Genomic DNA, 15,503 nt, shown 5'->3' with positions numbered 1-15,503 from the left:
TTTTGTACTCCACAATTTTTCTGCAGCTTTCGTCTTTTTCTTCTTAGTAAACTCTTTAGTAGTTTTTAAGCTAAATCAGAAAAATGTGCTTTTAAAGTAAGTGAGAACCATGTTTTTATGGAATATGTTTGGTAACCTATTATCAACCCGCATCAATGCAGGTATAAGATTTAATAGTATGTTTTATGCCTGATTACTTGTTGACAAGGCCTCTCTGTGTGTAGAAATAAGGAGTTATCAATATTTTGCCGAAGAATTGGGATATCAGTTTTGGAGAAGAAGATCACAAAATGAGTAGTCTCGTGTATCTGAATGTATTGCTGACAGTTTAAATAGGCTTTTGCACCAAAAATATCTGCTCAATATTTCAATCCAACTCCCAGATTTGGTGCCAATAACTTTTTCAGAAGGACTAATATATTATATATATACACACCGAAAATATGAGGTGTCTGCAAGCCTCAGCAAACCATTGCACCATCTCCATAGTCCCTATAATCAACGAAACTCAAATGATTGAGATGTAAATATAGAAAAAAACTATAAACGACTTCTTGTGTGATAATACAGGTTCACCCTAAAGCAATACAATAGGATCTCGGGGGATTATACCGCAAATAAAGACAGAGCAGATATCTGAGGGAGCAGAAGGGGCAATGATGGACCGACCTAGTACACCAGAGAAACATACATGAAAGACATCTAGTAAACAGATTGACTGGATCCCAAGAACCAGAATATCTATATTGCAGTTTGCACTAATGCGAATTTGAAGCAAAGCTTTTGAATTTGAACTGATCTAATTTTACACTGCCATTTTCACTGGTTTATAAGTCGCAAAGAAACATTTTCACGGGTCAGTCTGCATATTTGTTTGTACACAAATGTATTAACAACAATTCTGTTTTTGTAATAAGGGAATGTTGTTGCAAAAATGCACTTGCACAATCTATGCAATCAGACTCTTATCCCACTTTGGAGACAGCCAATAGGCCAAAGAAAGCTGACATGGCTATTGCAATAGGTACCTGAAATGTGTCTTACTGTTTAGTCGAGTCTTGTCTTTCTGGTCTAGGTGGATTAAATGTAGCATATTGCCAAAAGAAGTTTTTTGTTTCAGATATGCTCCTCTAATCAAATTTTACATTTTACTTGTGTGTGAGTCTATAAAAGCGTAGACACAGGCACACCCAAATTACCTCTTATTGCTTAAGAAACCCTGAGGCCTGGTATTTATTAGAAAATTGATATAAACTAGGCAAACTCTCAAAATATGATAGGCACAGGAAAACTCAACTTCCTAGCCTGCTGAGCCTAAGTGTTGTGGTAGTTTATTTAAAAACATGACATCGCACTGTACAGAGACTTTTTAGGGAAGGTGTGAGGTTTATATTGCACATTAATCTTTGAGAAAGTTGGCCTCAAAATGAATGCCTTTCACTGACTTACAGACCACAACGAGTGTTCACTGATAAGGCAATGGAATTCTCAATATCAAAATGTTTCTCATATACAAATCGCAAGTTGTGGGAAAATTATCTTTAAAATATGATTTGGACCCGGAAAGAGGTGCTAAGAACTTCACTGTGGGCTCCACACTTCTATAGTTGTTTGCATGATGGTATCTCTCACGGACACATCATAAAAGGTGTCATGGTTAGGATAATAAAAACTACTTCATAAGATAATAGGCCGTTTGGAAGAGGGAATGGGGCCGTAGGGCGTAATTTCAAGAATAGGAAAAATTCCTTTCTATATAAAATTATGTTTGCTTTAAAAGGGGCCCACAAAAAGGAGACCGAAAGGAAAACATTAAATGCAACCAGGTACTGAAAAGGCATCTGCCTGAAGTCCCGTGCACACTGAAGTAGGCTACTGCGTTCTGTTGCACTGGTTTGATCACCATAATTACAATGACTAAGGGCCTGATTATGAGTTTGTGGTCCGAGGGACCGTAAAACCCACGTGGCGGTCCGACCGCCGTATTCCGAGTTGGGCAATCAGACTGCCATGGGACCGCTGCTACCACCAGGCATACTTCAGAGTCCATGCCATGCAGGGACGCGCGTTGGCGGTCCCAAGGCGATGCCTTGCTAAGGCTCACATAGGAGACTTAGCACAGCACCGCCGTGGGTCCACCAAAGCAGGACCGCCTGACCTGGAATTCAATTGGAATCTGGCAGGTTGTCTCAGAATGGGTTTGGCAGTGTGGCAGCAGGGCGCTTGTGTGGTGGCTGCTGCTACACCGCCAAACTGATAATCAGGCCCTAAGTCTGCAAAGGAATAAAATCTGAATTTTTTTTTGCATTTCTCAAATGTTCTGTAAAGAAACAATGGGAAAAGCACAATGAAGCTCTTCAATTTAATAGGTTTACGACTAGTTTTGGTTCTCCTATAATAAAAAGATGGTTGGGTTTTGCGGATGATTCTGATTGATGGGCTGGTGCTTCATATAATCGTTAGTTGATTCTTTCGCTAAGGACATTTTGGGCCAAAGCAGTGATATATTGAATTCTGTTGATTCTAGAATTTTATCTAAAATCGAAGCTCTAGCAATATTGCAAGATTTTTCGCATTACGGTCACAATGATAAGCATCTTCTTGGGTGAAAAATTACTGCTTTAATGTCTGCTTAAAATGGCCCATTACAAGTATGGGAGCAACTTTCAGCGCTGGTACATAATTATTTGTTCTCTGAAAAGGAACCTTTGGCATATTTTGAGCGTTTAGTATGCATGACTAATGATTAGAAAGAGTTTTATTGTAGTTTTGTTTTGTTTATTAAATATTCATTCATTCGTTTAAGCCCTTTCAATTGAATGATAACTTTTTTCAGGCTTTATCAGATATTGCAATGAAGCTATAATATTTTAGCTCTACATTTTAATACCATTACGTATGATTGGTACTATTATTTTACTTAACTATTGTATGCGAGTTCTTATTTGCAGTCTTACGTTTAGCTTGATTTAAAATGCCTTAAAAAACTATAGTCATTGAAAGAACTTGACAGCTTTCTGTTTGAAGTATACGCACTTAACAGAGGCGCAGTGCGTTCTCTGGTTGAGTAGGCCCCGTGTAACATAAAACTTGTTCTAAAATGATAGTTGGTACTGTTTGAATGGGCGTCAATCGTGCCAGCAATAACACCTTCCCTCAGGTGTGCTTTTTACAAGTATTCTGCCAAAACATGTTGTTGAATTTTGCATCTGTTTTGGAAAGATTCCAGTGGAATGCTGGAAGCCATCTGAGTACTAACTTGTGGCATTCTGATGGGATTAGTACGAGATTTATGAATTCCACTCAGAATCAGTAGACATTTATTGGAGTGTTTTGTTTAGGATAGTCAGATAAAAATTAAATGGCACCCCAAGATGTTCCAAAATTGGTGTCACAAAACGACTACAGACTGAAACATGCCTGCAATTAAGATGGCTCTGAGTGTGCTTGTTTACTGGTAATAATATTGTAATGGATCTCCTGCAACTGTATGTTTACAACATAAGTCAAACACAATAATTACTTAATTTTATTGTTAAACATCTGCAACAAACTGCAACTTTCATTTAGTTTAATCAAAGGAATTTAATAATAGAGTTTGCCTTTTTCTAAGTCCACCTAGCACGGTTTTCTTGGGCAAATTATAGAATTGTGGTGCAGAAAAATAAACTTAATTGGTCTAGGATGAAAGAGTTTATCAGAAGGACGTGATTTGAAGCTCTATGGTGCTAATCGAAGACTAAGCATCTGTTTGAAAATGAATTCTACAAGTTGATTTGTTATGGATTGCCTTCATCACAAGTGGTGGACATCAATATTTCACGATAATGTTACCGTATCAAAACAGAGTTATGCACAGCAATCCTATCTGTTTGCCCTATTCTACTAGCATTAGTAACATCAAATGAAAAATTGCATTTAGTTGTACAATTGCATCAGACAGGGCAACATCGACTGTTAAAGGCCAGATGCAACATGTAATGATATTTCACCCAGTTTGCAAGAAATGCACAAAAATGCCCTGCAAGGCTGTGTCCTTGTAGATCTGCATAACCGTGTCATTACACCTTGGTCCAGCCACAAGCATCTACAATTACCATTAGATGGTATTTAAAGCTTTGCAATACTCATAGTACAACCTGAATCTCTGGTTTCTTATGCTGCTAAAAATGGGAAAGATGCCCATTGGATTTACTTACTCTACCATCCCATGGAAAAAAATTCTGCTGTCCTAATTTTAATAACTGGTTTTATAGCCCTTTAAAAATATATAAATAAAGGACAAAAACTCAGCCTGTATAAAGCATTGCAATTTTTTATGCAGTTTAATGTATCGCGAACTCGACCCGAAAGTATTGAAGCGCTTTAGGTGAGCACCAGTTACATTACACAACAACACATTCATTTTAGGTAGGCTGGGGAGAATGAGTGATTTGCCCAGAATCACAGGATGTTGAGCCACTGCCTAGACTCGAACCTGGATCCCCAACTACTAAGTCAGCAGCTCTGACCGTCAGTTCTACCCCCTTCTCATCTAGTCTTGTTATGAATGATTAATTGCAAACATGTCCCTTACTTTAGTGACATCCCCTGCGGAGCCCATTGCTTTCATCCAGGGCACCCCACTATTCCGGATTTCTCGGAGGTAAAGAGTGAATATTCGTTTAGCACTCCTTTCATTTTTGAGCAATGGGTGAGTAAATACGTTCTAAATTCCCTCTCAGTCTTGGGCACCTTGAAGAGTTTCTCTGTCAACATCATTCCATGTCAAGTACCCATAACATTCACGAGAGTGCAAACGCCCAGTTAGGAGTGCATAACACTTATTGTGTCTGCTTGTTGGATTGCGATCCCCAAATAGGGGCAAAGAGCCCTGAAGGTATAGTTCATACGAAGGAGATCCTACCTACTTATCTAAAAAATATAATGATGCTCAGCATCATTCCACTCCTTCTGACATAAGAGTTCATTAACTTCTGCAATCCTGATTAGGGTCACCAGCCAGCAAGAATTGACTCTTAAAGACCACCAACTCTGAGAGAGAGGGTCTCTCAAAGTTAGTGGTCTTTAACTTTTTGCCAGCAAGACTGTGGTACTGACAGCCCCTCACATGAGGTAACTTATCTTGGAACATAAGCGCAGTGGCTTGGTGCTGCCACAAGTGTAGCCCAATTCTAGCCTAATCATATTGACAGGTAGTGACATTCTAAGTCCCACAACTTCCCTCCACACTTTAAATGCATCAAAGAATGACTTCCCAGTAGCAAACCAACTAGCAGCCTCAAATTTAAATATTGGAATTGTCCTGCCACTGTATAGCTTTTTAATTTCCAATAGTGATCAGTCACCACAGCTGTGCTTGATATTGCTTACTGCATCTCTTTAGGTTTCTATCAGGGGACAAAGTTATAAACAATTACACTCTCTCACAGTTAACATGATAATCCTAATACCACATCCAGATTCAAACAACCCAGATGCCACTGGACTCCATCTCTCACATGCTAAAGGGTCACTACTTTAGTTTTATCTAAGTTCACAGTCAGACTTCAAAATATGAAGACTCCATAGCATACATATCCGGATGTGAGCACATAACGTGACATTCACGAAGTAAATAGCTTCTCACACTTCAGCTCTCCTTAACCACAGTGTGCAACTGGCACCCACTTTCCCCATCTCAGATAAATTCTCTCCTTCTGCACGCGTAGGTTTAGAAGGTCATAGTACATCACAGGCCCAAACTGTCCCCTCCAGGCCCTCTCACAGCATCTTCCCGCTATTCCAACTATGCTAAAATAAAACTTAAGAGCACCTTTGCCTATTGCCACTACCAGTTCTCCAACATCTCCCAAAAGACCCATATCACTTCCATACCAGCATACAATTCCCCCAACAGTAGGTGTATTCTAGGTGACTGTAAATGATATATTGCACAAGAGCCTTATTTGAGGCCAGACAAGCAGACCAATTTTCTACTGTGGTGTTTCTCTTTCTGACATAAAATGACTGCTAAGTGGCACACTTCACCCTGTTGTGAAACTGGGCAAGTAATTCTCTGATATATGGAAATAGCATCATAAGACCCAAATGGATGGATTCTCTCAGGCACAAAGGGTTTATGTATTGCGAAACAGAGTGTATTCTGTGGAAACATTAAAGGTAAAGCAGGTGTATCAAACGGCCTATCAGCTGTCAAAATTCATACATTTGTTTTTTCAGTTGGGATCAAGTGATGAGGGACGATCATAGGCACACTCCGAGGTGCTATGCAGTGTGCACCCCAAAGCCACGGACACTACCTGTAAAGCTATGCAGTGAAATGCTGGTAACTCAAAGGTGAGAGAAGACACACACACGTTGTACCTTCTATCATAAGAGACGCCACACAATATTTTTAGCTGTTCCATGGCGATTCTAAGATACTATATCTATTATTACACATATGTTCACAGCATGATTTCATGGTTGTAGGTATAACCTTAGGAAATCTTTGTGTTTGTTGGAAAACTGTATTTCTGTCAATCCTAGGTGGAATAACGGCATGTCTCTTTTATGTCTCAGACACTTGTTTTCAATCCCCGCCAAAACGTTGTTGAATCTCTAGGCCCGCCAGTGTTTTGAGAATGACAGTATCCTCAGGCAGGTGCTGGTGTGTCCAACTTCAAGTACAAGGTTTAGTAACTAAAGCACAATAATCCCAGATAGCTGTCTATCTTCATGCATGAACATCCATATCCAAAAATACCAGGGTATGGGGAGTGAAAGTGACATCACGCACCCATAGGTCGTCACAGGCTTGGCCCATTGTCCCACCTTTGCTACCTCAGATTTGCAGTGGGATGCTTATTGGGTGATCACGAAATTAAACATTAAATAGGCAGCAAGGATCTCAGAGCTCTCTTAACCTTTAGTTTCTGCTGCTGCGTTGATGAGCCCAGAGACCAGGGCTAGCGTGGGCAGAGCCAAGGATAGCAATGGACAAGCCAGGGGTAGCTACTGCTACCCTGCCCTGACCACACTTGACATTCACTTGTAAATGCTTGTGTACAAATAGCATCTGGGCTATCTAAAAGTGAGGTCACCGAATAGATTAAAATGTTGTTTACCAATACGCATCCTGCTGGACAGTTTATATCCCAGAAAAACATACCTACATTACTTTTCTAGGCGTATTTAAAATGGTGAATTTGGCCCTGCTTAGGTGGTGTTTAATCCTATTTAAAAAAAACAGGACATAATTCTAAGAAGTGCAATATGTGTGCCCTGACCGTGCATATATCCCCAAAACACTGCCTGTACCTAAACTCTTTCACATAGTGCCTTAAAAAGAAACATTTTATCTAAATCCATACTGACAGCTGTGCTAGTTGTATTGCTGTCTGAGATCAGAGGGAAAGCAGGGAACAGGGTGAGACCTCCACAGATGTCTACAGTGAAAGGCAAGCAGGAGCGAGAGTAAACAAAAACGTGTTGCAAGTGTCTGTATGATACCAAAGCAACCAACGAGGCCAGCTGCTCACACACTGATGCATATAAACACACACTCACACGCTGGAGGCTAAGTCAATGTCATTGCGTGCCGACCGCTGCTCCGAATTATGCGTCATTGCTGTAGTTGGGCCATGAGTAATGGGTCCACAATTCAGTTGAAGCCGCCTGGCTAGTGTGGTGACGGGGGCTAAGCAAAGGAAGTGATGACACGCTCTCTCAAGTGGGAGTGTGGGCATATCCTGGTATCTACGGATATTACTGTAGACACAAGAAAGGCTGGTTGCTTCTGCGAGCAGACTTCCTCAGCCTCCCCTACTCGGGCACTATACCCTTGTGCGATGCAGCAGGTGATCCCTTCATGCAGAACACACTAATGACATGCTGTAGGCTACAGCATTACATTCACCCAACGCTGCTGACAGCCTCTGCTTTCCTACTTTGAAGGGGACATCCTAAATAGTCAACAACTGTGTGATGCACTTGTCTCCCCCTATCAGTGTTGCACCCCTGTGAATGAACGTCACAGGGTTTGAGAGAGCTTTGAAGACTGCTTCAACCTCAATAATTCCCAGAGTTCCTTACGCGCTATCTAGTGTACCTACAGAACATAAGGGGCATCTTCCAACCTTATCAACATTATGCAGAACCTTCAAGATTCCCAAGAATGGTCTGGAATCAAAAACTGAATTATTTTAATGTTACACTGAAACTTGTTCTAGAATATGAGTTGTAGTTAAAAGAAAACAACATTCTGTGGTGATATTAACATGTTTAATGTTAACTAGGCTACAAGAATTCTTTCATTTTTTACATTATAATGGTAGAAAAATGTCAAACAAATATTGACAAAAATTTGACCTCCGCCCTTGCTTTCCACACTAAAGGTATACTGACCCCAAAACTCAATATCAACTTGAGAATTAACGCGTATACAAAAGGATGAGAAATTGCAGCTCTTTGCCTTATCGAATCACACGACTACTCATGGAAACCAATGCAGGCTGATCAGTGGAATTAATATTCATATCAATAGTAATATCTGGGGCAGAGGTGGTACTTCCAACTGCTGATCACGCGGTTTGCGGAATGAAGTGCATCTTATGCCATTCTCATTCGAGTGCTTGGTTGCTATGCCTCTTGGCACATTGTATTTGCTTGTCGGACAATATTCATCAGATGTGATGCACCCACGTTACCCAGAATCAACCAACTACTTCAGCTGGAGTGTGCAACTCTGCCACATATCCACTGATTCCATAACTAAGCATGCCTCGGTCATGCACGGTGACCAACTCTCAGCAGCAATCTTAAAACAAGGTCTCTGTGCTGATAAGCAGTACATTTCCGCCCTATGCCACCTCAGCAGCTCTATGCGTCTCCCAACCAGAAAAAAAAAGAGGTTCGCTTCTGTCACACTCTTTGCTCGCCAAACTGATACAACACAATTCCGAATAAGATATCGCCTTGGCAATGCTGATATGTTGGACAGGATATCCCTGAACAGGATATGCAAGAATTTAGCACAGCTAATCTTAATGGATATTGCACTTGACAATTTTACTTTCCCAGCTGCATCTTGAAATCCATCATTGGTGTCCAATTTTATCAATTGGTTACAGTTGATATTTGTATTTGATTGGCAGAACATCACACTTTTATTACCAAGGTATGAAGTCCAATGTTAACAAAAACACATGATTCAATAGAAACCTGTTGACCATCGTCAACAGGAGTACGCACCAGGAAATTACTTCTACACCATATTTAATAGTAAACATGTAGCTTATATGGAAAACAAAAAAATGGCCACAATGTATTTTAGTCAAGTTACTGCAAAACATGCTAGGTGTTTCTAAAATCATAGCATAGCCCTCTCTAAAATGCTTGTAAAATGGACGCTGGAAGAGTACTAGTCGCTACCATGACAGTGCTCACTGGTTAGATTTTTAATCTGAAGCACCAGGCCCCAGTGGGTGAAAGAAAGCCATTGAGATGACCTCTCGCCCATGGTCCACATCTCAGCACAAACTGTTTCCACAGCCCCTGAAGTTCCCGTGATTTGGTGAGGAATCATGGTAACCACAAAGCCCTGCTGCTGTGAACCCCCACTCCGCCCCCGCTTACCCCTCTCCGCAGAAACTGACAATTTGAGGCACCAGAATGGTCTGTGCCGTCCCAAACTCACGACAGAGAGCCATCAACTTACATCAACTGTGGTCCCCTCCACCCAAAGATCTGGGTTGATGCGGCAAAAGTGGTATGCAGGATACATTTAGGAGGGAGAGAGTAAATGTGTGGTGCCAGAGTGGGGCCGACAACCAGTGTGGCAGAACAATTGTGTTAAAAAAAAACAGAGTGTGTCAGTGTGACAAACACAGGCTGAGAGCGGGAGATGAGTGAGAGAAAAGCAAGAGAATTGGAAGGATCAGAACAGTAATATGGCAGTGCACGCAGAGGCAGCTGAAGAACTGCATTAAAGCGAAGAAATGCAGAGAAAACAGAAAGATCAGGTGGCATTTGCGATGCAAGATCTGAGTTTCTAACACCATGACACGTTTTCTTCTTTGTTTGAAAAAACAACCACAGCCAATGTATGTCTGGTGAATTCCCCAATCCATTCAAGGTGAACGGCGGACATAGCATTATAGCCCGCCTGCCTCACAAGTATTGTCCCGAAGTGGTTTGCCGAAAGGCCCCAGTTCACTAGGGTTCATGGGAAAATACTGCAGCCAGTAGTCAGTGGCAAGGTGACTTCATTCTGCTCGCTCAATGTGCTTCTCTCCTGCTACATGTCACTCATTGCTTATATGGGCCAAGATACATGCAGACTGATGACAATGAATTACAGTGCATGAGAATGTCATACATAAAACACCCAAACTGTCATGTAAAGTGTGTGGTTCGAACTTGCGAGATTTCAGTGGCTTCCAGAAGGAACCAACCACGGGTAACTAATTTTGCATGCATTCTTTACAAACAATTTTAAAATTTCTGTGAGATTTAACGAACGAGATACTAGCATCATGCCATAGCATGTACCTGCAAAGGAGTTTCATTTTAACCCTCGTGTGTGTGCTAAGTATCACCCGTTCAAGCCGCACTTCTCTGAAGATGAAGACTGTTAAATATGAAAAATAAAGAAATAAAAACAAAACCATTTGTTTCTCAAGTGCTCCTGATCTCCAATGAAAGGGCCAAGTCCACCATTTTAGGTTGTAGGGAGCCCTCGCCACAGTGCCAATGTGCTGCAGCGGAACAAGAGGCGCACCAGGCCTGTCCTGTTGAGTACTTGAGTGCCTGGCAGTAAATATTTGCTTTGGCAGATGTACAACAGGCAAGGAGCTACCATCAAAACATCAATGGCGCCCACAAGATACAAATGGTAACAACAGAGCATGACATCAGGTTCATGCGATGAGCTTTCAGGTATGCAGATCACAAATGTGGCCCGGATGATAGCTCAGCTGCTTGACACACAAGCGTAATCCCATCCATCCCCCAAAAGTGGTGTTCGACGCAGATTGGATTGTATTCAGCCCGTCATCCTTCTGAGGCCGATTACATAAGTATCAGTTTCATTTGACTGAACCTACGTAAGCGCCTCGACGTGTCTACACTATGGTATTCAACGCTATAGACATATAAGGCAATAAGAGTCAGTCCAGAGGGACTTCCTGAGACAGAAAGCCAAAGGCATGCTACTCTACTACGTCTAAGCAGCAGCCGTGTCAGAACAACATAGTACTACTACACACACAGACCAAACAAGTAAACTCAGTTGGGGCAAGCATTAATCCAAAACGACCGTCATCTCAGGTCACGTTCAACGCAAGCAGTCGCAGTTTTCCTATCACTCAGATTTATTTCGAGACCCACAGAAGACGGCAAGCTCTGCTCCCGGCCGCCTTGTGTATGCATACTGCGCATAGCTCTCTGGAGAGTGTGTTATGACAAAAGTTAAACACACCAGCCAGTGGCTAAACAAATGCCCACCTCTAAGACCGTATCACTGGTGAACTACCGGTGGCTCAACCAGTGAGCGCAGAAACACACACTGCAGCCACATGGCCATCACGGAGTCCTACTTCCATGGCCTGTGAGTGGAAGGGCATCCGTGCAATGCACACGGAACCGCCCCGTCCACATCAAAGTGTCTGCTGTGTCGAGCTAGGGGTGGCATAAACGCGCGCCAGGCGGGGTATTTTAAGCGGGGATTAAGAAGCAGCTCGGACGCTATCCGAGCCATTCACGGATCGCCTTTGGCTGGTAATGCAGCGGCACTTTTGGTGTTAACATATTCAAGTCTCCAAACGCAAGCCGGAGACACACTATTCAAGGCATCCCCTGAACTGTTATTTCGAAAGTTGTTGAATTCGTCGCTTATTGTTGAACAACAATTAGCACATTCGGTTATGGACAACACAATACAGAAACGAACGCGTGGCATTCATAGTGCATCTAATAATAACATGTTAAATGACGCAGCTATGCGTCAAATTATACCGAACACCAGTTTTCTTTTAAATGCGTCCTTCAATCAAGAGAGACCTGCGGAAAATCACCTGGGGTTGAGGAACGGCAGAGACACAAACCACGGCTCTTCGGCTATGCCTGTCAAGAGCGACGACATCCCCCCGGGGCGAGGTTGGTCTGTTCGAGCCGGTTTTGCATTGCTTGCTCGCTTCAGCAAACTTGTAGCTAAAGTTTCATCTGCTGGCGCGTTCCCTTTCGAATGCAACCTTTCACAATTCGCGCCATTTGCTAACGCGTTATTCCTTCAAAAACTCACCAACTGTAACACATAAATGTGAATTCAATAAGGCCACCAAGGCATACAGCACATTTATTCAGGCTACTGACTTCTCCGCCTGTCCCGCGGTCCCAGAAGTTATTCGGTTAAACATCATGAAACCAGTGAAAAGTATGTGGGTGAGGTAAATAGGGTGGAGGTGGGGGCCCGTTGCTCTCGGCCCCCATGTAGAGAACTCTTCCCCGTCCTCCCCCCTCCGGCCACTGCCTCAGTCCCTTTGCCTTACCGTGGCAGGAGTAAGCATGGCATCCGCGGGAATGTTTGCAGAAAAGTCGACATGAAGAAGAGGAAAGCGCAGATAAATCTTTCATCCAAAAGTCCCCGAGTGGCCGCGCTTTGCTGGCGCTCCTGCCCGGTCCCCAGCGCTGCTCCACGGGAGAGGAACCTTCAACTCTGAGGCTGCGAACATAATCTGCTCGATTATAACAAACCAGCCCAGCCAGATGGCTGTGCACTCTCAGGATTAACCCCTTCGGCGCCGCGCGCCTGTGCCGCAGCCCGCGCTCCGCTCACCTCCACGGCGCAGCGAGTGGCACGGCCGCGTCTGTGCGCGAGTGAGGACGGCACGCGCACACCCCCAGTCACAAGTGACACACGCAGGCGTGCAAGGCTTCTACGTACCCGCGCTGTCACGCCCTGCGCGTGAACAGTCTCCAGGAGAGGCGGCTTCAGAAAGCCATATGTTCTCGTTTTCTATACAAAAATATGCTTTAGATGGACACGGTCCTTTTCACACAAAAAAAGGATGTCATCAGGAAAAAGTATGTCATCAGGTGTAGTCGCTTTAACATTTTCACATCCTAAAAAAGGTAACGTGGAACGGGTTCTCTTGACTCGTGGTGAGTTTGCAAATCTCGGCCTGTTGTTCCCGCTGCCTGCTCTTTTCGCCGGAGCCCCTGCACACCTGCTCGGGTTGCTTCTGTTTTGAGGTTTCTTTTGGCGATAGTTACGCATATGGGGCCCTTCGCATGTCCCTTTATCCTCATGAAAGGCGGTTCCCTGCAGAGGCGCGCTTGACACCTTCCGAGTATCAACTAGAATACTTAGAGTTTTTCTTTCAAATGTGCTAGATTTTTGTGCTTTCACTGCGGCCTCAAATGAGGATTAACATAGGTATGAAAAATATAAAAACACTTAATAACCTCCCGGCATTTTCAGACCATCCACCAAACACCTTTTCAAGAAACCAGAGCTTAAACAAACCCCTCTACTCCTACGTTGGTCTATACAAATACCCAATTTAAAACCAGAAACTGGCCATAGGCGTGCTCCTGCTGCAAAGATTCACCGGCATTGCGCTTGTGTGTGAGCAATGCACACGTAATCCGAAGACCTCAATTTCAGTAATGATTGTATATAAACCAACACATGCGCTGATATCCATTACTGACGGGAACTTTCTTAATTAAAAACAATTTAACGCACCACTAAAATAACCCACTGCCCCCAAACTCTAGCAGCTTTTCTGGATCTTGCAGGCTGACTGGAGTCTGTTTCAATTGCACTTTTCTTTTAATCTCTAGTACAATCAGCAGAAGCCGGCTGACGGTGCCCTACACAGGCCGCTGGTGTGTCTCTTCCCCTCTCTGTGTGAGGGTCCAGGTGGAAAGAAGAGGCTTGGATTTAGGAGTACTGACTCACACACAACCTCCATAGCGGCATTATTCCAAGCCTGGCGCCCAGGAGCTCATCCCCGTTTATAAAAGTTTTTCAAAGTTTTCTTAATTAACCGAGAAGGGCTTCCACCACTGTGCCTATTTTTCCTCTGGTGGACTCTGCGGTCAAATCACTTCACACGGCATCGAGCGAAGAGGTGCTCGGCTGCATCTCCCAACGGAATATACCATTCTGGGGACGGGGTCGTTGCAGGACGCTCGCTGGTCGGGAGAAGCTCTTTGTGCAGCGGTGGGTGTCGGCATCACCTGCATCAGACGAGAGGCGAACACGGAGGCACGCCGTGAGACTCTAAAACGTCGGTGCGCCCTGATACCTTCAGATAGAACTTCAACAGCGACCTGACTCGGCAGAGCCGAGAGCTGCGCTCTCTGCCGCATTTTCCATCGAATTGAGAGGTTTTTGTTTATGCCTAAGTGCACATTAGCATGAGGACAACACGCCTTGTAATTCGAGACCTCGAAGGCTTAATCGTGCCAAGTATGCGCATAATAAAAATCATTTTCGGGGACAGCATACTTTTTTTTCTCAGAATGAATGAAAATGCCCTAATGTATGCAGTAACGCTTGTTTCCTATTGGTTGACTGCGCAGGCTCTCGATAGCTGGAAACCCAAGTCTCTCAGAGAGTCCAACAGGTTTTTTTATTGAGTGATTGCCCGCGTCCTATTCACCTCCCATGACTTGTAGCAAGCAGTGCAGGAACCAAGACTATTTTCACTTTATAAGCCATTCACACCAGGTTCAACTCAAACAGCGCCCAAAACATTCTAACACATGTTTTACAAAATATGACATATTTATCACCATTCTTTGATTTGATGGCTTAATAGCATGGGTACTTAACGTGAACACCAGCCTGTTTTCACTTAAGCCTTTTCAAGAACAAGCTGGAAAGTGATACCCTGCAAGGTCAGAGCAAGCAGAGGGAACAATGGAAAGGCAGGTTTAATGCATTAGGCACGGATTGTGAGAATGTTTCGCTGCGATTTCCCCTCAGGAGCCATTGAAGGTCCGCAGAGACGAGTGCCGGGGGCACAGAGACGGACGCGCAGGGCTGTGCTACAGGGCGGCATGGTGAGTGGCTTCTAAGCGCAGGCACCCGCCAGCATCTTCTGCCGGGTCCACCTCGCTGGTGTTCTGAAATCGGACTTCATTCAACTCTAGTAAAGACAGGCAGTTCAGTGAATATTGAGAAGGTTGTCGGGATCCTTCGACCAAGACTGCTTTCAAGGGTGCCAGGAACACGTTTGGCTTTTGCAACAGCACCACACTGCGGCAGAAACACGAAGTGGACGATAGCCCGCAGCGTGTACGTATGAACATGCATTTTTCTAAACCATCGTTTCCACTATATTTTATAGCCTCTACAAGTCCCTAAGACAAACCCGTCGGATCATTTCGAGACGTTGATCCGCACGAGCACGCTTCTAGTCTGATGGGATCTGCGAATTTGTGACGTGTGGCAAGAGGGGCCTGGCATTCCACTAAAGGCCGGCAGGGGCGTAATGCAAGCCCACGCACGT

At 43.7% G+C, this 15,503-nt stretch overlaps 1 protein-coding gene across 3 annotated transcripts in view; it reads right to left on the bottom strand.

Annotated features, from left to right (window-relative positions):
* Positions 1-13,374, bottom strand: part of NTF3 (neurotrophin 3) — a 215,115-nt gene extending 201,741 nt beyond the window's left edge. For 2 of the 3 annotated variants that reach the window (XM_085652607.1, XM_085652605.1), the window contains exon 1: positions 12,531-13,373. Coding sequence is in view for 1 of the 3 variants with exons in the window: in XM_085652608.1 (XP_085508734.1) it covers positions 12,531-12,548 (18 nt within the window). In the remaining 2 variants the exon portion in view is untranslated. Of the gene's footprint in view, positions 1-12,530 lie in introns of all 3 variants that reach the window. The other variant, XM_085652608.1, reaches the window with a different exon arrangement.
* Positions 13,375-15,503: the final 2,129 nt, after the last annotated feature.

Source organism: Triturus cristatus, chromosome 4_1 (genome assembly GCF_964204655.1).
Source record: "Triturus cristatus chromosome 4_1, aTriCri1.1, whole genome shotgun sequence".
NCBI classification, from domain to species: domain Eukaryota; kingdom Metazoa; phylum Chordata; class Amphibia; order Caudata; family Salamandridae; genus Triturus; species Triturus cristatus.
Note: the sequence above shows the minus strand (reverse complement) of the source record. Positions and strands in the feature narration are given on the sequence as shown.